This window comes from Coenobita brevimanus, chromosome 55, assembly GCF_032717465.1.
Source record: "Coenobita brevimanus isolate Jiangsu-jjx chromosome 55, ASM3271746v2, whole genome shotgun sequence".
Classification (NCBI taxonomy): domain Eukaryota; kingdom Metazoa; phylum Arthropoda; class Malacostraca; order Decapoda; family Coenobitidae; genus Coenobita; species Coenobita brevimanus.
In genome coordinates, this window is record NC_137008.1 from 33,701,921 (window position 1) to 33,722,965 (window position 21,045).

General features: G+C 42.5%; 1 protein-coding gene and 1 pseudogene across 1 annotated transcript in view; both read right to left on the minus strand.

Moving 5' to 3' along the window:
- HUWE1 (HECT, UBA and WWE domain containing E3 ubiquitin protein ligase 1) overlaps positions 1–21,045 on the minus strand; it is a 1,134,422-nt gene that overhangs the window by 475,089 nt on the left and 638,288 nt on the right. The window contains exon 35 of the mRNA XM_080273518.1: positions 3,021–3,206. Within this exon, the coding sequence (XP_080129644.1) occupies positions 3,021–3,206 (186 nt within the window). The remainder of the gene's footprint in view (positions 1–3,020; positions 3,207–21,045) is intronic.
- LOC145401502 (5S ribosomal RNA) lies at positions 6,781–6,899 on the minus strand (annotated as a pseudogene).

The window sequence follows — 21,045 nt, forward strand, 5'->3', positions numbered from 1 at the left end:
CCCACCCCACGCCACTCAAGAGGCATACAGCAGTCACCCCCCTCCACCCCAAGCCACTCAAGAGGCATACAGTGGTCTTCCCCAACCCCAGGCCACTCAAGAGGCATGCAGCAGTCTTCCCCCCACCCCAAGTCACTCAAGAGACGTTCAGCAGTCCCCCCCCCCCAACTCCAAGCCAATCAAGAGGCATACAGCAGTCCCTCCACCCCCACCCCAAGCCACTCAAGAGGTGTACAGCAGTTTATGGGTTAAAGGCCCTGTCACCACCATCATATGTAAGCCTTCATCATTCATGGCTGCTCTCCAGGCCCTGTGAAACAGGCCAGACACTCAAAATCCTTGTCACTTATGATGGTCTCCTGACTGCGATATAGGCCACTCACTCAGATATCGCTCAAACCCAAGAATCACAGCTTCATTTTACAGACCAGCAGCTTTTTTTTTTTTTTCTTTTCTTTTAAATAAAACAGCTAGACAAGCTGTTGGGCAAAAAGTTAAAGGCGTGCCATAACCCTGTCATGCTGTACACAACTCACCCAGCCCATGTGATCCCTAGTCAATTCCCATGCCTCGTAAACATTCATCCCTAGCTTTCCTAACATACATTTACCATATCCATCCACCTTCTACTTGACTTAGCAAAACTCCATCCATTAGCAAATTCACTCACATATACTCTTTACACAAAACTATTATGGGTTGGTGGGGACATCTATCATCCCTCACTTAATGCAGTGCTGCCTTTAGGTGATGCTACACTGAGTGATAAGCCTAACTGTTTCCAAAAACCCAGGAAACTCTTTACAATGCAGCATGGTAGGCATATAACAGGGTGATATGCAGTATAGCATGGCACCCTTGTTCAATGGGTAGAAAATGCAAATGTGATGTCCATCCAAGAACAAAACCTCCACACTTTTCTTTCTGCCTTGCTGTCATGAAGTGCTGTCCACCACAGAAGAAATCTGGTTCTCTGAGTGGGACAGCCCTGCAGGGGCAGTGGGTTGCCTGCAGTTGATAGGTCTGCTCAGCAAGCGAGACCAGGGGTACTCTGCTACTGCTACACCAAACTATTTACATTCATTCTTTCCAAATTATCATATGAGCTACCTCAACACTTTTCTACTACATTACAACTGACTTCCTTAATTCACATCTGTCATGATTTGCATTATTTCTAATTCTTTTCACTCAGTGTATTCAACAAATTCTTCAACAATCCCTTTCTCACTGCTCTCAGTCTATACGTTTCACTCGTCATTCCGTAGTATCTGAACAATATACCAATGTGGGCACTAACACACCTTCATGTACACTCTCACCAAAAAGTTCTCAAAGCTCGGGCCTCGATGGACGTGAAAATGAGCAGAACATAGCTAGTCATCTTGAAATGGTTGGTATGCCTGATGCCGATGACATACTTCCAACCCATTACAGTGATGTTTAGTGCATATCGATGTACTAATCACTGATGATAAAGTAAATTGTGTCGCAGTACACTCCCGAAACCGAAAGATGTATTTCTGTGGCATAGTTTACTACTGATACTCCTAGTACTGTATTACTATTAATCTATGAAAATGAAGGATGTTACAAATGAGCAACCACAAAGAGGTGAGGTGCCACATGTAGATATCAGGCCTCCAAGATGCCCCTGCTGTACATGATACACGTTTCGAGGCAACGTTAAGCGTAGATGAGCTGCTTAAAGGGACCACTCACCACACCTATATCATTAGCCATTCCCATAAGCAGACATCCTAATACAATTTAATCACTGCGACGCATAAGTAACATTGCTTCAGCTAAAGCCAGACTGTTTTATCCAGCTGAAATGAAAGAATGTGCTGAGGTAATATATTCCCGTCAAAAACAACCAATTAGTTATGCTATGATGGAAATACATGGATATTTATTACTGCAAACATTACAACACTTCATTATAATGGCTATGAATTATGACTATGCAATAACAAAAATGATGCAGTGTATCACAAAGCAGGCACTGGTTATGTGCCACTGGCAAATTCTTCCATTCTTCCAGAGAATGGTTAATCAGGGCTACCACCTGCTACGCACACTGAGAGCTGTTTCTAAACACTTTGTTTCGTCTTCTCAGAATGTACGGTGGTTACAGGCTTCAAGAAGTTTTTGGTGAGAGTGTACATCCCCTTTCAGCATCAACACTAACACATAATATCGAGGCTATCATAACACAAGTCACTAAAGAATATACTGTATATCATCATCATCATCATCATCATTATCAGCCATTACTAGTCCACTGCTGAACAAAGGCCTCCCCCAACCTTCTCCACGAATTCCTTGACTAAGCCAATCTTTACCACATTTTCCCTACAAATGTCTCCACCTCATCTCTCTACCTCCTGTCTGGCCTCTTCTGCAACACTTACAATCTCTTGGTGTACAGTCAGTCAGCCTCTTGCTACATTGGTTATCCCTTATTCTTGCTACATGGCCTGCCCACCTCCATTTCTGTTCTTTTCTAACTTCTATAATGTTTCTGACTTTAGTCTGTTCTCTCACCCAAGCTGATCTTTTCCTGTCTCTTAACCCGCCACATGCCAGCTATTTTTAGCCCTATGGGTTGCCCCAGTGCCGGCCATTTTTCGACTTTTTTTTTGTTTGGCTAAAATGATGGATTTTGATGTGGAAACAACGCATTTCACCATTTAAATGCTCTTCAAGGCTCAGAAATGGGTTTTACTGAGTCCTGCATACTCGTCTACAGGTATAGCCGCTCTCTCACGCTCACCACATAGGTAAGAGAAAGCCATTTTCTATGTAAGGTATACTCAGGCATTTATCTGAATAGGTATAGCAATGTTCAGAACACTTTTCTGATTACTTATTACTTCAACATCTATCACAATACTGGAGGTCATGGGCAGACTGAAATACAGACAGAGAAAAACAGTTCCAGTGCAGACCTGTTGCATAAAAGGACTGAGAGTATCAGTTAACTCTTGCGTGGTAATCCAGGTTCTCCTCATACTGACCTGGCTGTCTGAATGAGGATTATGGGTGGTGTCATCCGTGTCCATGGGTGGATCTGTGTCAAGGACGTAAGTGACAGTGGCTGAGACTGTGTCGCGGTGAGGCTGTGCCCTCCCACCTCCAGTGTCCTCAAGTAGGTGGTCCAAGATCTCCTCCAACCCTGCCTCATCTTCTACCAATGTCCCATCCTAGATAAATAGGTAGTGCAGTAAAACATTAACTTTATGATAGTCACTGGCTCAGCATCAAACAAAAATAGCCTTTTTTTTTTTTTTTTTTTTTTTTTTTTTTTTTTTTTTAAATCATACAACAAACCAATATTTATCTAATAACTACTACAAAAGGTATCTGCTAATCACATATTACACATTTCAATGTTCATGAGTTTCAGACAAGACTATTGCTTAAGTGAAAGTTTATGGGCAAAAAATAAACTTACATGTTTCCAACCAGGGCAATGCAACAACTAGTTAAGGTCATTTGCACAAATATTATCTATCTATCTATCTACCTATAGATTGAGCCTGTGTAGGTTTATATCCACGAGGTGGTTGGGGTTTACTGCTCACGTAATGCCACTCCAGGATGAATGAGGCTGGTCACTCTCAACTTAAATATCAGGACCAACTTGCATTGCCCTGGGTTCTTACACACCTCATGGGGCGACACAGGATTCGATGATGGATGGATGGATGGATATCTATCTATCTATCTATATTTATATCATCATCATCCGGACCTCCTCACCCACCTTAGGGCAGGGTGAAGAGTAGCAACTTCCAGACAGCCCAAGGTTGCCCAGTCCAATGGGCCACGCTTCCATTCACTCATCATTCAAGCCCCCGGAGTCCTGCCTCTATCTGATACACCAAAAAAATTCACCACATTCTGTAGCATCACATAAATGTATCCAACAGAGTCAATCCAGATGCTGTCACATTAAAAAAGGGTGCCAAATCCCTGATCATGTACTTCTTCTCACAACATTCATCGAGCGAGCATCATCTCTTGTCAGTCCACCAGCGTCACTGACTTCCATACTTCTCTTCCTCACACACTCGTCCACAAAATCCCTCCATCTTCTACTTGGCCTACCGTGCCTCCTCCCCCCTTTAAATTTGCTCAGATATACCTTTTTCACCACTCTACTCTCATCCACTCTCTCCACATGACCATATCATCTCAGCACACACTCTTCCATTCTGGTGACCACAGACTACCTCACTTCACATCTTTCACGAATCACATTTCATACCCTATCCTCTGTCTGTATTCCACATACATTCCTCAGCAGTCCCAACTCCACTACTCTTACTCCTGACTTTTCATTTTTGTGCCTCATCATAGTCTCACATGCGTATGTTAAAGATGGCACTAACACTCCTTCATGTAGGCCTCATGAAGCTGCAACACTCATGCCTCTATTTCTTATCAAGGCTTTCATGGCAACAGCAATTTTCCTTCCTTGTGTCACTCTACTTTCCACTTCTTTTGCCCATTTCCCTCTCTTTTCTATCGCTGTACCCAGGTAGTACAAGTAGTAGGAGTAGGCAGCCCCTCCCAGGGAAGTACTACTGCCAAGGTTAATGGGAGACTCAAGGAATAGCCTGGATTCCACTTTCTCTCCTAGGCCTTGGTAGCTGGTTACACATCTTTCTGCCTCAAACATCAGAGGGCATCAGGCTGCCCTCTTTACACAACACATACATCCACATTATATCACACTGCCTTAAACCAGCTATCCTCTCTCCATAAAACATCGATCTTGTCAGTACATATCATGCACATTCCACAGCACATCCCTGCTCTCCCTCCCATTAACCCACCCCATCCAGACCACTTTTCCACCACTGACTCCCCCCAATCCCAGCCATTTTTGGAATTTTTTTTTTTTGGCTCAAACCTCCGCTTTTGGTGAGAAACATCAAAAAATCATAAAGAAATTGCTCACCTGAGGTTTAAAGTACTCAAAACAGGTAGCAGTACCTCCTCATTTTACTATGTTTTCTATCAGGCTGCCTCCAAAGAAAATGAGATCCATGGGAGTGTAACCATTCCACACCACTTATAAACGATATTTATTTATTTATTTATTTGGTACGAATATATATGTAGTACGAGAGAATATTGATTTTCACACAGTAATATAGGCAATATAAGCATTGTTTCACTCGTGAAACACAGCAACATACCTGACCTTTTTTGGCAACATTACCTGATCATCATTTCTGACTGTTTCTTCCTCTAACGCTATGTAAAGTTTGTCCTCCACATTCTCATCAATTGGGGAATCACTCTGGCCCTGAATTTCATACTGTGGCATGACATGGCTTTACTGGCCAGGTCACTGGTAACAGGTGAATTGCTGAGACAATGGCGTGCTGGGGGGGGGGGGGGGGAGGTCATGCTGAGTAAGGCATTGTCCCTGCCTGGCATCTTGTAGAGGAAGGTGTCCTGTGTATACGTACCAAAAATCACTCGCGAAAATTGAAAATTGTGCAAATTAGGGACTTTGCAATTGATTCACGTTTATGAACGTCAACGGGATTGGCAGTGACAAAACGTGTGGACACTAATTCACGTCGAAGGGACGCCGCAGATTAAAAGAACCATGGCTGCTGCTATACTGGGAATTAGTGCAGTGGTTTCTCGGGTGACCACCACCGGCAGGGCTGGGTCGTCTGCACAGGGCCATCCCGGTCGTCATCAAGCGACTGTGCCACCTCCTGTGTTACGGCGCCCTAAATCTGCTTGTCAGTGCAGTAAAATTTTCTATTGCAATTTTAGGGGACTTCACTCCAACATCAACTCGGTTCAAAATTTCCTCCAGTATGAATCCCCTGATCTGCTATTTTTGACAGAGACACAAGTAAGCTCAGCCACTGATTTTCTAGATTTAATTTTCCTGGATATATCTTGATTCAAAATTTCAAACCCAAAGGAGGTGTATGTTGCCTTGCTAAATCAGAAATTTGCCCTGGAGGAGATTACTAAATTTAATTGTCTTATTTTGATTATTCCATATACCAATTAAATTCTTTTGGTGAGATAATTTCTGTTGTGTTTATTGTTCCCCTAATGCCCCATCAGAGCCGAGTTTATTTGACTCTCGGTCTTCACAACTAAGTGTCCTCAACATTAATACTGCATCAGAAATTACTATTCTGGGTGATTTTAATATCCATAATGATGAATAGCTCACTTATTCAGCCAGAACTGATGACTCTGGTCTTGAATGTGAGCTATTTGCAGACTCATTTAATCTCACCCAGTTAGTCAGTCAACCCACCCGTGTACCAGACAACCCCGATCAAAATTCCCACATATTGGACTTGTTTCTAACAAACAATTCAGATAATTATAATGTCGAAGTGAAGTTCCCTCTCGGATTCTCTGATCATTGTCTGATTAAAGCCACCAGTTTAACACCTACCACACCCTCCTCCTCTGAACCTGTTGTGATGACTAAATGGCACTACGACAGGACAGACTGGGAGGGACTCCATAATTTTTTCATGGATGTTCCTTGGACCTCGTGTTTTTCCCAAGATGCAAATTCCATATTGGGCCACATACAGGATTTCATTAAAGTCGGCATGGAAACATTCATTCCCCATCATGGTTACAGAAAAAAATGTTCATTCATTCATTCATTCATTGCCAGACGCCATGTATCCCAAATGGGGTGGCCAAGGGCTCAGAGTTAATTGTTTTACAGGGAGGGGCACTAATCCTCCACCAACCCCACTTGACACGTAAGGATGCCAACAGAATCTGGTGTTCCCAGGTTGTCACCCATCCAAGTACTAACCAGACCCAACGTTGCTTAACTTCGCTGATCGGATGGGAAGCGGTGTACTCAACGTGGATTCCCCATCATGGTTACAGAAAAAAATGTAATTCTCCTAAATGGTTTGACCACAACTGAGGCGCTCCGAGCCAGAGGAGCAACCGTGCATTTTGCTTATTTGATTTAACATCTAATTATCAAACTGTAATATACTTTAAACATGTCATGTTTACCAACATTTTAATCGTCTTGGCTAGCACTTTCAAATTAAACAATAAAATGCATATAAGTATAATTTTACCACTGAATAATTAGATGTCAAAGTTTAACAACTAGTTACTGAAAATAAGAAAAATGCACGGTCACCTGTCTGGCTAGGAGTGCCTCAATTGTGCTGGAGTAAGAGAACATATAACTGAAGCCTATAACACTTATACAAAGACCAAAACCAAAGAATCCTTTAATTATTATAGAAATATCAGAAACCATGCCAAAACTATTTTCAATCTTTCTAAACCAAACTTTCTACATAGACAAGCTAACAAACTACTGAACAACCCAAATGATAACAAAATATTCTGGTCAACCCTTAATTCATTCAAAACTAACATCACTACCACCTCTTCCATTCCACCGTTACAGTTCCCCAATGGAAACCTAATAAGTGACCCATGTGGAAAAGCCAACCTTCTTGTTGACATTTTTTCAACAAATTCAACCCTAAATAGAGAAAAGCAAAACAGGGATGTGTCATGTCTCCATGGTTGTTCAATCAGTACATGGATGGGGTAATAAAAGAGGTACAAGGTAGGGTAGTGGATATTGGAGTGGCCCTGGTGAGAGAGGATAGTATTTGGAAACTCCCTGTGCTGTTGTTTGCAGATGATACTGTTTTGTTGAGTGAAGACGAAGGAGAGCTGCAAGGCCTGGTGGATGAGTTTGGGAGTGTGTTTAAGAAACAGAATCTAAAGGTGAATGTAGGGAAGAGTAAAGTGATAGTCTTTGAGAGAGGTGAAGTCAGTGAATGTACAGCGAGGTTGGATGGTGAGGAATTGGAAAATGTGAGTATGTTTAAGTACTTGGGTAGTGTGATGAGTAAGGATGGAGGTTTGGAGGGTGAAGTGCTTGAAAGGGTACAACAGGGAAGAAAGGTTGCTGGTTCTTTGAAAGCAGTGATAAGAAACAGGGAAGTGAGCATGCAAGTGAAAAAGTTACTACATGACAGTATTGTGATACCAACTCTAACGTATAGAAGTGAAGCTTGGACATTGTTGGAAGGACACAAGTCAAGAGTGAGAGCAGTGGAAATGAGTTATTTAAGAGGAGCTCGTGGAGTCACATGGAGAGACAGGCTGACGAATGAGGATATAAAGGAGCGTTGTGGTGTGGATGTGGATGTGATAGGAAGCATTATGAGGAACACACTGAGGTGGTTTGGCCATGTGGAGAGGATGGAGGGTGAAAGACTGACGAAGAGAGTGTATGTGAGTGAGGTGGAGGGGGGAAGAGGGAGGGGGAGGCCGAGGATGAGATGGAGGGATGGGGTGGAGAGGTATATGAGAGAGGGGGGTGTGAGTTGGGAGCAGGGCAGTGAAATGGCGGGGGACAGGGCGACATGGAGGCGATTTGTTTGTGGCCACCCCAAATGGGATTGAGGCGTCTGGCAACAGATAGATAGATAGATAAACAATATTCCTGTACTTGATTTTGAGTCCCCTCAAGTACCTCCTTTCATGATTCACACCAGATACGAACAAGCTGTACTACAGAATCTCTAGCAGACAAAGCTACTGGGCCAGATGAAATTCCTTCAGTAGTACTTAAAAATTGCTCCTCAGTGTTGGCTGTATTGGCATAATTTTTCTGCTTATGCATCCATACCTCAAGTTTTCCAGCCTCTTGGAAAGAAGCAAATATCCATCCTGTTCCTAAAAAGGGGGCAACTACTGATCCATCAAACTATAGACCAATTGCAATCACTTCTGCTCTCGGTAAAGTTTTTGAGACACTAATTAACAAACACACAGTCAAGCATCTAGAAATCAATAAATTAACCAATGATCGGCAGTATGGATTTAGACAAGAATGTTCAGCTCTAGACATTCATTGTCTTCTTACCCATCAGATTAACAAAACAATAAACCAACATGGTGAAACACACACAATAGCACTTGATATATCAAAATCATTTGACAGAGTATGGCACTGGGCCTTACAGTCTAAGATGTCACACTATGGCCTTGCATCACTGGTTCCTCTAATTTCTTCTTATCTTCATAACAGAAAAATATGGGACATGGTAGATGAAATTTATTCTCAGTTTCATTCCATAAATGCTGGCATACCTCAGGGATCAGTTTTGGCACCAATGCTCTTTCTCATTCATATAAATGACCTCCTATCTGTCACGCACAACTCAATACACTCTTATGCTGATGTCTCGACCCTTCATAGTTCTTTCACATTTAGTACCTCCTTTACACAATTTGATATTATACATTCCCAAATAAACATCAGTTTCTCTGAACCAAGACCTTTCTAAAATTAATCAATGGGGATAAACAAATCTGGTCCCATTTAATGCCCGGAAAACTAAATACATTAATTTCTCCAACAGAAAGAATCCCTTAGACTCTCAAATAATTTTAAACGATGTCAGTATTCCCATCTCCACTACAATTGATATTCTAGGTGTTACTCTAAACCCCAACCTAAGCCGGGCAACTTATGTTAAATCCCTTGTTAAAAATGCTTTAAAAAAACTGGGACTTTGTACAGAGTTCGTGAGTTCTTCACTGACGAGCAGATGGCCACAATATACAAAAGTCATGTGCATTCTCAGATCGAATACTGTTCACCACTGTGGAGTGGATGCGGAGCGGTTGCATTGAGGCAGTTGGACAAAATTCAAATTAATGCCATTAGCTTAATCAATAATCCTGCCATTACGCAGGATCTTCCTCCATTTTCAGTATGTAGAGATGTTGCTTCTTTGGCATTATTTTATCGATATTTTTACCGTAAATGCACTGACGAACTGGCTTCAATTGTGCCTCCCCTTCACATTTTCTCTCACAATACTCGGGCAGCTGGGAGTGTCCATGAACTCACATTCTTTCCCCCACAATGCAGAACCTCTGCTTATCAATATTCATTTATTCCCAGAACTACTACTCTCTGGAATTCACTTCCTGGAAGTTGTTTCCCACAAACATTTAATCCATTTCAATTTAAATCCAGCTGTTATAAATATTTTATGAATGGAGGATGCCTCTAGGCACATGGATTTATTTTTGTTCCTTTGTTTTTCCTTCCTCCATTCATTATCTTATATATATATATAAATACATATATATATATATATATATATATATATATATATATATATATATATATAAATATATATATATATATATATATATATATATATATATATATATAAAGTACTTGAACTCTAACACAAATTAGTCTCTATCCTTTCACTCTAACATCACACTGGGAGTCACCTTCTCTCTCAATAACTGTCACTTTACTCTTTTCTATATTTACTCTCAAGGCACGACACTCACAGACATCAGCAAAACTCTGCACTAGTCTACCAAGTTCTTGTCCAGTATTTGCAGGTAGTACTGCATCATCAGCATACAACAAATTTGATATATTCCATCCATCACCATTCATTACCAATGCCATCCCTCTCTCCATTCCTCATATTTTTACTTCTCTCATCACGCCTTTCATATATATATATATATATATATATATATATATATATATATATATATATATCAAACAACCAGGGGAACATGAAATAACCTTCTTGCACACCCACACCAATTGTGAACCATTCACTTAGATGCCCATTTACCTTTACACATACTTCACTACCATCATAAAAAACTCTTGACGGCACCTAGCAGCTTATCATCTATACTGTACATGCTCAAAACCTTCTACAATCACTCTCTGTCTCCTTTGTCTTATGCTTTTTTCAGATCCATGAATGCCATAAGCACCATACAGACCTTCTCACAAGCCTTCACCACTATCTGTCTTACTTCAAATACCTGATCCACACAGCCCCTCTGCCACTCCTAAAGCCACCCTGTTTGTCACTCACAAGGGTTTCTCTCTTACTTTCTCTATAACATTTCTTCCATATACCTTCCCTTCAATACTCAATAAACTTATGCCACAATAATTCTTGCACTCACTTTGCTCATTTTTATTATTGTGCAAGGGTACAATAACAGCCTTTTCCCACTCTGTTGGCACAGTTTCACTCATCCATGCCTTCTTACATACTGTATCTCCAATGATCACTTCATTCTGCTCTCTCCACTACACTTAAGCATCTCTCCATACACCTTATCAACCCCAGGTGCTATCCCCATTTTCAGCTGCTTCACAGTGCTTTTCATCTGTGCGAGTGTCACATCTCCTGGCACTGCAGTCCTTCTCTGCACGTCCCTAAAACCAATCATGTTCACAGTGGCTCCCCTCTTAATTCCCATTCGTTAGGCTTTCAAAATATCCTTTCCATCTGGTCCTTCCCTAATCCCCATGGATTAAAAATCTACTACTTATGTCCTTCACACTTTCACATTTCTTTCACCCGTACAGTACATTTAATTCCCATTCGTTAGGCTTTCAAAATATCCTTTCCATCTGGTCCTTCCTTAATCCCCATGGATTAACAATCTACTACTTATGTCCTTCACACTTTCACATTTCTTTCACGCGTACAGTACATATTGTAAATACAGTATATGTATGTATGTATGTGTGTATATATACAGTATATATATATATATATATATATATATATATATATATATATATATATCATCTCATCAGTCGTTTGATTGTCCACTGCAGGACCGGCCTATCCCTACTGAAGTGGGAATGATACAGCCAATGTATCTCTACCAAGTGGCTTTGGCTATCTAGTAGAGATTGTATGTAGGGTGAGAAGTGCTTGTAAGTGTAATTGTAGTGTTGGAGTGGCTTTGGATGTGTGTGTAGTCTGTGAACCAAGTGTAATCGGCCCGCACAAGCTGACTGGGTGCAACCATACTTTATAGTATGTGACGCTGGTTCAACTACAGCACCCCTTGTGTCCGCCAAAGCAATACGTGGCCAGAAGAATGCTCCCAAAGTAGTAGTAGTAGTAGTTGTTCCTTACAGCAGTCTAGCCGAACAGCCTCGAGTCCCTTAGGGAGGCCATGGCCGAGACCAGGCTTTCCCACAGAGCTCTCAAAGAGTGTATGTTGTGTTGTTGGCGTAGGTGATTGTGTCCAATGCAGTCTTCCATAATGTGCTTAATAGTATGGGGTGTTGCATCCTGGACAGGCATCAGTGATGGAGTCATCCAGCCTCTTCTGGTAGCTTAAGAGGGCTGGATGGTGCCTACATCTCAGCCTGGCCAGGTGGACCCTGTCCTCACGAGGGAGATAGGATTCAGAAGAGTGGATGTCAGGAGGCCAGACATGCAGCTGTGTGTTGTCTTTAAGTGACTGAATGGAGTGGCGAGTGATCTGAGAGTGGATATGCTTCTGGAAGCTGGTCTGAGGTGGGCGAGGGGGGATAGATGACAGTACACTAATCCCTCCAATATCCAACATAATGGAGCCAGAGGCATGTCCGGATAATGATCCTGTCTGTATATTAGGCCCCAGCCTCCTGGACTTGTACTTATGGACCCTAACTCATAAAAACACCTATACAACTCCCTCTGGACATGCATTGCACCTATTTAAGACCCAAATCACATCAGTAAGGGACATAAAAGACTGAAATAAATGCAAAAGAACCATAAAATGAGGTTTTAGAGGTGAGTTTATACAATATTAAACATTCTGGGTACTTACAAGTCCCTTGCTCCTGGAATGGTTTGAACCGCCAGTTTGAAGTCCACAGTTAATCCTCTGCATTCTAAATTCTAATTTCTTATCACTGCACAACACTGTAAATTCCCGTGTGTTCTAGTGGCGAGGTATTGCAGTTTATTCACTGTTTTTCACAAAAAAAACAAGCACCTGTGGCTTGCACTGCTATAAGCATCCGCTCTTGATCGGAGTTTGGCTGTGACTGTTGATGATGGCAGGGTAACAGAGTTGCCAGATCGCAACGGCCACATTACCAATCTCCTCAACTTTCATTACCAAATTTAACTTTTCATTACCAAATTCGTAAAGCTAGCATTTATTCTTCACTAATTATATATACAAGTGGAAATACATGTAATCACTCTCCTTATAATTGACACTATGTTGATTATTTTCACGCTATGTAGGGTATCAGATTAATCAGAGAGAGCAAACAATCCACCATCTCCATCCTGTGTATCCTCATACATGTGAAAAATCCAATTGGTAATGCATTAGTCTGATTCATTACCAAATGAATTTTTCATTACCAAATTGGCCCACGCTTGGTAATGAAAAATACCAAATGGCAACCCTGACAGTGGAGGGGGGAGGGGGAGGAAGGAAGGGGTGAAGGGACCATGGTGTAACAGCTGTTTGGCGCCATGCGGCAATTTCAAATTACAGGAGGGAAAAAAGTCAGATTTTTTTTCGAATTTTTTGAAGTTTTTAGCCCATTTTGGGAATATTGGATCCCGGGACGATTATGTCCGGTTAGTGGGGATGTTCGGATATTGGGCATTCGGATGTTACAGGGATTACTGTATTTGTCTATGGTATCGTGTGCTGGGTGTTGTTTTGATGTTCCTTCGTGTGGGTGGATGTGCTGCCATGTAATATAGTGGATGTTGTGGGTTTGTGGAGGCTGCAGCAAGGAACTGGGTGCCTCTTAAGTCTAGGTGATCCTTGACTTTGAGGACTTTGGTTTCTTAAAGTAGGTGTCTGTGGGTGTGGTAGCTGTGCAGCCTGTGATTATTTTTAGGGCCTTGTTCTGTATGGTCTGTAGAGTGTTGTAGTGTGTTTTGGTCAGGTTAGAAGCCCAAGCAAGGCTTGCATAATTCATCACTGAACGTATGTATAGTTTGTATACTGTGGTGGTGGTTTCTTTGTTGTGTCCGAATGTTGTCTGGGCAAGTGACCTCAAAGCACTGAGTCTTGGTGTTATTTAATTTTTAATGTTTGTGATGTGTTGTTTACATGACATTGATGTATTGTATGTTACACCATGGATTGTGTGTGTGTGTGGGGGGGGGTAGGGGAGTATTGTTTATGGTGAGGTGTGGGATGTGACTATGTTCTGCTGTCCAGTATGTGAGAAGGGTCACTGTAGATTTGGCTGGGACTATTTTGAGCCTGTTTGTGGTGAACCATTCGTGTTGTGTGTTGAGGTAAGGTTGAATGATGTGTGCAGCAGTGTTTGCGTTTTGGTGCGTACATGTAAGTGTTATATCATCTGCATAGGAGGCTATGTGTGTCTGTGGTGTGTGGGGTGTGGGTATGTCATGCATGTATAGGTTAAAGAGCATAGGGGACAAAACAGATCCTTGGGGGACGCCATTTGTGAAGTTTCTGATGGTAGAAGACTGACCGGCAAATGTTACGTGTGCACATCTGCCTGCTAGGCAGTCTGCCAGCCATCTTTTTGTGTTATTATGCATGTCTGTGTTGAGTATTTTGTTTGTGAGGTTGTGGCGGGGGATGGCATCAAAAGCTTTGCTAATGTCTTGTGTGATTAGGAGTGTTCTGTGTGGTGGCCTAGCTGAATTCATGCCATCGAAAACTCTCTGTGTAAGGTCTGTAAGAAGGGTGTTTGTGGAGTGTAGTGACCTAAAGCCATGTTGTGACTGGGCTAGGGGAATGTGAGTGTGACTAGTTGTAGTACCAGTCGTTCAGTGACTTTAGAGGGGGTGCAGAGGAGTGTGATGGGGCAGTGTGAGGAGGGTAACGTGGGGTCTTTGTTGGGTTTAGAGATAGTGATGATAATGCCATGCTTCCAGATGTTGGGTAATATGTTGTGTGAGTAGCTGTACTTTGATATGTTGGTGAGTGCTTGTATGCCTTGTGGTCCTAAGTGTTTAAGGTGAATGTTGGTTATGTTGTCTGGTCCACAGGCAGATGAGTGCTTGAGGCTGTTAATGATGTGCTTCGTCTGGTTGTAAGTGAAAGGTGCGTAGTCTGGGTCTGTGGGGAACTCTCTCTTACGTCGGATAATACGTTGGTCTTCAGGGTGGGGATTTAGATGGCTGACTTGTGAAAAGTGATTGATGAGAGTGTTTGCTTATTGTTTGTTTGAGGGTATGGTGTCTGCTGCTGTGATGGCAGCGTGTGATTGTGTGGTGTTGTTGATGGAAAGTGTGATGTTGTTTTGTGTTTTGTAGAGTTTGCTGATGTTTGTTTTGTGGTCAGGTGTTTGGAGGTAATTTTTCCAGTTTAGTGTTTGCTGTTCTGATATTTTATTGTTTCCTTATGTTGAGTTCTTGTATTTGTTGTACGGTGTCTTGTGTATGGGTGTTGGGGAGTGTCACAGTGTGTCCCGTTGTCTGATGAGGCCTTGAATTTCTGGTGTGAAGTTGGGGTTGTCTCTCTTTCTGTTGCCTCTAGGGATGTGTTTTTTGTCTGCATTCATTTTGTATAATTGTACTGAAAGTGTGCACAGCGGTGTTGATGTTTGTGATGGGTGTACTATTTAATGTTTCGAAATGTTGTCCTGTTTCAGTTACAAAGGCCTCCCAGTTGGCTCTCTTATAAATAGTGTATATGTGTTTGTGGCCAGCTGGGGTGATTCTAGTTTTGGTAGTGATGATGATTGGGAGGTATTCAGAACCTAGGGTTTTGACCACTCTTCATGATGTAGTGGGGGCTAGGTTTGCAGAGCAGAAGGTGATGTCTGGAGATGATGGGAGGAAGAGGGCTTGGTGTGGGATATGGGTATGTTGGTCTAGATTATTCAGTATGAAAAGATTATCTGTCTGGGATTGTAGTACCAGCCCTCTGTCTGTGTCAGAGTTGTTGACATGCCAGGCCGATGACTTGGCGTTGAAATCACCAACCAGGATGATGTTGGGTATGTTGGTGATGTGGTGTATCTGTGGAGAGTAATTGTGTGGTACCGTGGGGGACGACTGGGGGGGAATATATGTGTTAGCGATTGTTATATGTGATTTGTTACCAGTGCATATTTTAACTGACTGTATTTCTGTTGTGGAGTCATGTAGGGGGAGAAGTGACTTTGTGTGTGCACTGGTATCTGCAAGTTGATGGATCTGTGTACCAGGGTGATGAGTCCACCGCCACCACCGTCGGCCGAGTATTGTTGAATGGTGGTGAAGTTATGAAATGTTGGTGTTTTCTGTGCTCTGTGTAGTTTTGTTTCTTGTAAGATCGCAATGTGTATGTTCTGTTGTTTGATGAATTGTGTGAGTTCTTGTTTTTTGGTGTTTATGCCTTCTATGTTTAACTCAAGGATGTTTATGTTGTGTGTGCGATGTGTGTTGGCTGCTGCAGCACGGGGGGGGGGGGGGGTTTAGGAGGAGGTTGTGATGGAGGTAAGGGGTGAAGTGGATTAGGATGGGTTGGAACAGCATGGGGGGGGGGGGGGGGTTAGGAGGAGGTTGTGATGGAGGTAAGGGGGTGAAGTGGATTAGGATGGGTTGGAATAGGAGTTGGGGGAATGGATGGTGTGGGAAGGATCGGTGGGTTTGGCCGTGGAGGTGTGAACGAAGTAGGAGTAGGATTGGTAGGGTGGTTGATGGGTGGGGGGAAGGAACATAAGGAGCAGGTCCAGGTGTTTGTGTAATGTTTTCTGGATGCAAGTGTTGTGCAGGTGTGATGGGTCCAGTTCTTGCAGGAATTGCACTGAACTGAACCCTTTGTCTATCGGCTCGACGTGACAGGTTTTGAGCATGTTGGAGATATGTATTTGTTGGTGGGTCCTGGATTGCTCTCAATGTCTCCGGTTAGAAGTCATCGAGAAATGACAGGGAGTCATTTCTTGGTGTAGAAAAAAAGTGCCGTTGTGTGTGTTGTGTTGGGAGATGTGGTACTTGCCAGGGCGACCGAAGCCACTCCTAGGTACTCGAGCCCCGTGAGGGGCCGGGGGGGTTTGGGAAGGTTTGGCCCCAATGCTGTCCTCCACTTCTCTTTGACAGCCTCTGGGGGGTAGACCCATGACGAAGATGCCACTGTTCTCAAAGTTTATTACCCTGGCAGAGTGCGAATCCTCGTTCTTCAGTGTTCAAACACACACACTTTGCTGCTGTACCACAGAGGCTCCATATATATATATATCTATATCCATTGCCAGATGCCTTAATCCCACACGAGGTGGCCACAAACATACCGCCTCCACATTGCCCTGTCCCCTGCCATTTCACTGCCCTGATCCAAACACACCTCCCCCTCTCTCATATACCTCTCCACTCCATCCCTCCATCTCATCCTCAGCCTCCCCCTCCCTCTCCCCCCCCTCCATCTCACTAACATACACTCTCATCAGTCTCTCATCCTCCATCCTCTCCACATGGCCAAACCACCTCAGTGTGTTCCTCATAACGCTTCCTATCACATCCGCATTCACACCACAACGCTACTTTATAACCTCATTTGTCAGCATGTCTCTCCATGTGACTCCACAGGTTCCTCTTAAATAACTCATTTCCACTGCTCTCACTCCTGACTTGTGTCCTTCCAACACACCACAACGCTACTTTATAACCTCATTTGTCAGCATGTCTCTCCATGTGACTCCACAGGTTCCTCTTAAATAACTCATTTCCACTGCTCTCACTCCTGACTTGTGTCCTTCCAACAACGTCCAAGCTTCACTTCCATACGTTAGAGTTGGTATCACAATAGGGTACTGTCATGTAGTAACTTTTTCACTTCCATGCTCACTTCCCTGTTTCTTATCACAGCTTTCGAGGAACCAGCAACCTTTCTTCCTTGTTGTACCCTTTCAAGCACTTCACCTTCCAAACTTCCATCCTTACTCATCACACTACCCAAGTACTTAAACGTACTCACATCTTCCATTTCCTCACCATCCAACCTCATTGTACATTCACTGACTTCATCTCTCTCAAAGACCATCACTTTACTCTTCCTAACATTCACCTTTAGATACCGTTTCTTACACACACACCCAAACTCATCCACCATACCTTGCAGCTCCCCTTTGTCTTCACTTAACAACACAGAATCATCTGCAAACAACAACACAGGGAGTTTCCAAACACTACCCCCTCTCACTAGAGCCACTCCAACATCCACTGCCCTACCTTGTACCTCTTTAATTACCCCATCCATGTACAGATTGAACAATCATTTAGACATGACACATCCCTGTTTCAACCTAACCGTCAAAGAGAAAAATTCACTCAGTTCACCATCCACATGCACTGCAGCCTTAGCACCATCATACATACTCTTCACGGCATTCAACAACTTCCCATTTACTCTATATATTCTTAATACTTTCCACAATCCTTGTCTATTCACCCTGTCATATGCTTTCTCCAAATCCATGAAGGCCGCATACAACTTCTTTCCCTTCTCTAGAAACTTTTCCACTAAAGATCTAAGAATGAATATCTGATCCACACAACCTCTTCCCTTCCTAAAGCCTCTCTGTTCTTTTCCAACTAATTCCTCCTTTATTTCCCTAACTCTGTCAATAAGTATCCTACCATACACTTTTCCTATTACACTAAGAAGATAAATGCCCCTATGATTACCACACACTTCTTTTTCCCCTTTCCTTTTCTTTGTACAAGGGAATAATTATACATGACTTCCAATCCTCCAGGACTCTACCTTCCTCCCAGGTCAATCTGCACATCTTCCACATCCATTCTACAACTATCTCTCCCCAATGCTTCAGCATTTCACCACATACTCCATCAATTCCCGGGGCTTTCCCCAATTTGATTTTCTTCATTGCTTCCACAACTTCTATCCTATTGATTTCTTCCTGTCTTCTCACCTCCCTCCTTCTCCCAGTCATTCCCCAACCACTTAAACTAGCATTACTTCCATTCTCTATGTTCAACAATTCCTTAAAGTGTTCTCTCCATCTGCTCACTTTTTCTCCCTTCTCCACTAGTAATCTACCATTTTTATCTTTCACTCCCCTACTAAGTTCACTGCCACCCTGTCTTACTCTCTTCACCTCTTCCCAAAACATTTTCTTACAGTACAATCCCAGCTATCCGGTATCCAGACAAGCGGAATACTCAGAACAACGGGAAAATTCAAGGGCTGGTAAAAATGTCAGTAAGTTATAACTGTGCGCCAATTTGAATGGACCGCCAAACCGCCGTTTGATTGTGTCACGCGAGGCTGGGGGAAGTCAGACAAAGCGAGGTGAAGGCATTTCCGGCTGATGTAAATCCCTAGCAAATCCTCTTAATCACCCCTCCTCTCCCCCTCTTTCCCCTACTTGAATTCAGTCATCCTCCACACCCTCCAAAAATCACCAGTCTGCGTTTTGCCACCAGACAGTAAACAAGGTCTCTTGCTGTTGTGTTCCTCTGATAGACGGTAATTTGTACACTCCAAAATGCCTGAAGTGCAAACTAAACGTAAGCGTATCGTGCTTACCTTGAAACAGAAGCTGGACATATGCAACAGACTTGAAAAAGGCGAACATTATAAAACACTAATGGCTGAATATAAATGTTAATAGGAATGAAAGTTTACTTTGTTGGAAGAAAAATAAATAAATAATATGCCTCCATTTCATACGTACATCACTTATTTTCTGCAAAACAGCTGAGTGGCGGGTGAGGGGTGGAGTGATGGAGGTCGGGTAGGGAAGAAGAAGAAGTCGGAAACGTAAACAAACTCACGTGAGGGCACAGGTGTTGCGATAATTCTACAGTGCAGTCTTAACACATCATCAGTTCACTAATAAATGTTCAAGCTCTTATTTCTTTATTTTATTTTTCAATTTTTATGAGTACAGTACATATAATGAATACAGTAATTCGGTAAACAATGGACTGGTGTAATTTGCAGTACTGCAAGTTGCAAGACATTGCACACGTGCGTTATGACCATGGTGTGTGTTTACAAGGCAGTTTTTCAGGCGGAATCTCTTAGTGTAACCCCTAATGTGACTGGTGAGTACCTGAACTGTATTTACTGCTGTGATAGCCTTTGTATAGATTTGACTTGAAAATCAGAAATACGGGAAAAATCTGTAACCGGGAAGGTAAATTCCCCAAGCCACCCGGTTAACTGGGATTGTACTGTATATATAAATCTCCATCATCTAATCCTTCATTGCCCCATGAGGAGCGTAGGAGCCAGGGGCTAGGCAGTTGGTCCCAACATTTAAGATGTGTGTGACCAGCCTCACTCATCCCTGAGTGGCATTACACGAGCAATCAACCTCATCCACCCCTTGGATATAAACCTTCACCGGCTAAATCCGACTGGCGTGCAATAATTACCCACTAAACCACCAGGCGCCAATATTTGGTTATATGGTTACCATCCAGTGTAGTATATCATTTCCTGGTGTACAGGAAACCATTTGGCTTATCACTCAGTGTAGGATCACCCACAGGCAGAAGGAAGAGGAAAGAATGAAGGAAAGAAAGAAGAGATGGAAGGAAAGAAGGATGGAGGAGAGGAAAGGAAAGACACCCGACAGCAGCACTACATCGAGTGAGTGGATGATAAGCGCCCCCACCTACCACAAAGTGCTTACCATTACTTTGGATATTCCTATGTGTGTTTTCATGTGTAATTATGGCAGCCTGACATGACAAAAGTGCCAAAATTAGGAGGGGTATTGTATATACAGCAGTGTATACGCTGGGTGTTTTTTGGTTTTCAATGCTCTTTTTTTCATGGTTTTCTTGGTGTTTAGCATTACCTTGGATATTCCTCTGTGTGTTTTGAGTTTTAAATATGGCAGACTGATCTGAAAACAGCGCCAAAATTAGGAGGGGTACTGTACAGTACATAAAGTAGTATATTGGTTTGGCGTGTTTTTGGTTTTCAATGGTATTTCTGCATGGTTTTCTTGGTGTTTAGCAATACTTTGGATATTCCTATATGTGTTTTGATGTCTAAATATGGCTGACTAACTTGAAAACAATGTCAAAATTAGGAGGAGTACTGTACATACAGTAAAAATTCAATTATTCGGAAGATCCAATATTTCTGCAGTTTGGAAAAATAGTCCATTTCTGAAAGGCTTTGATTGTTCGGCAGATATTCCGAATCATCTTGGAAGACCAGGAAGAGTTATCTGTGACTTGTAGGCCTCCAGCGTCACTGCACTCGTATATCTGTCCATCAATC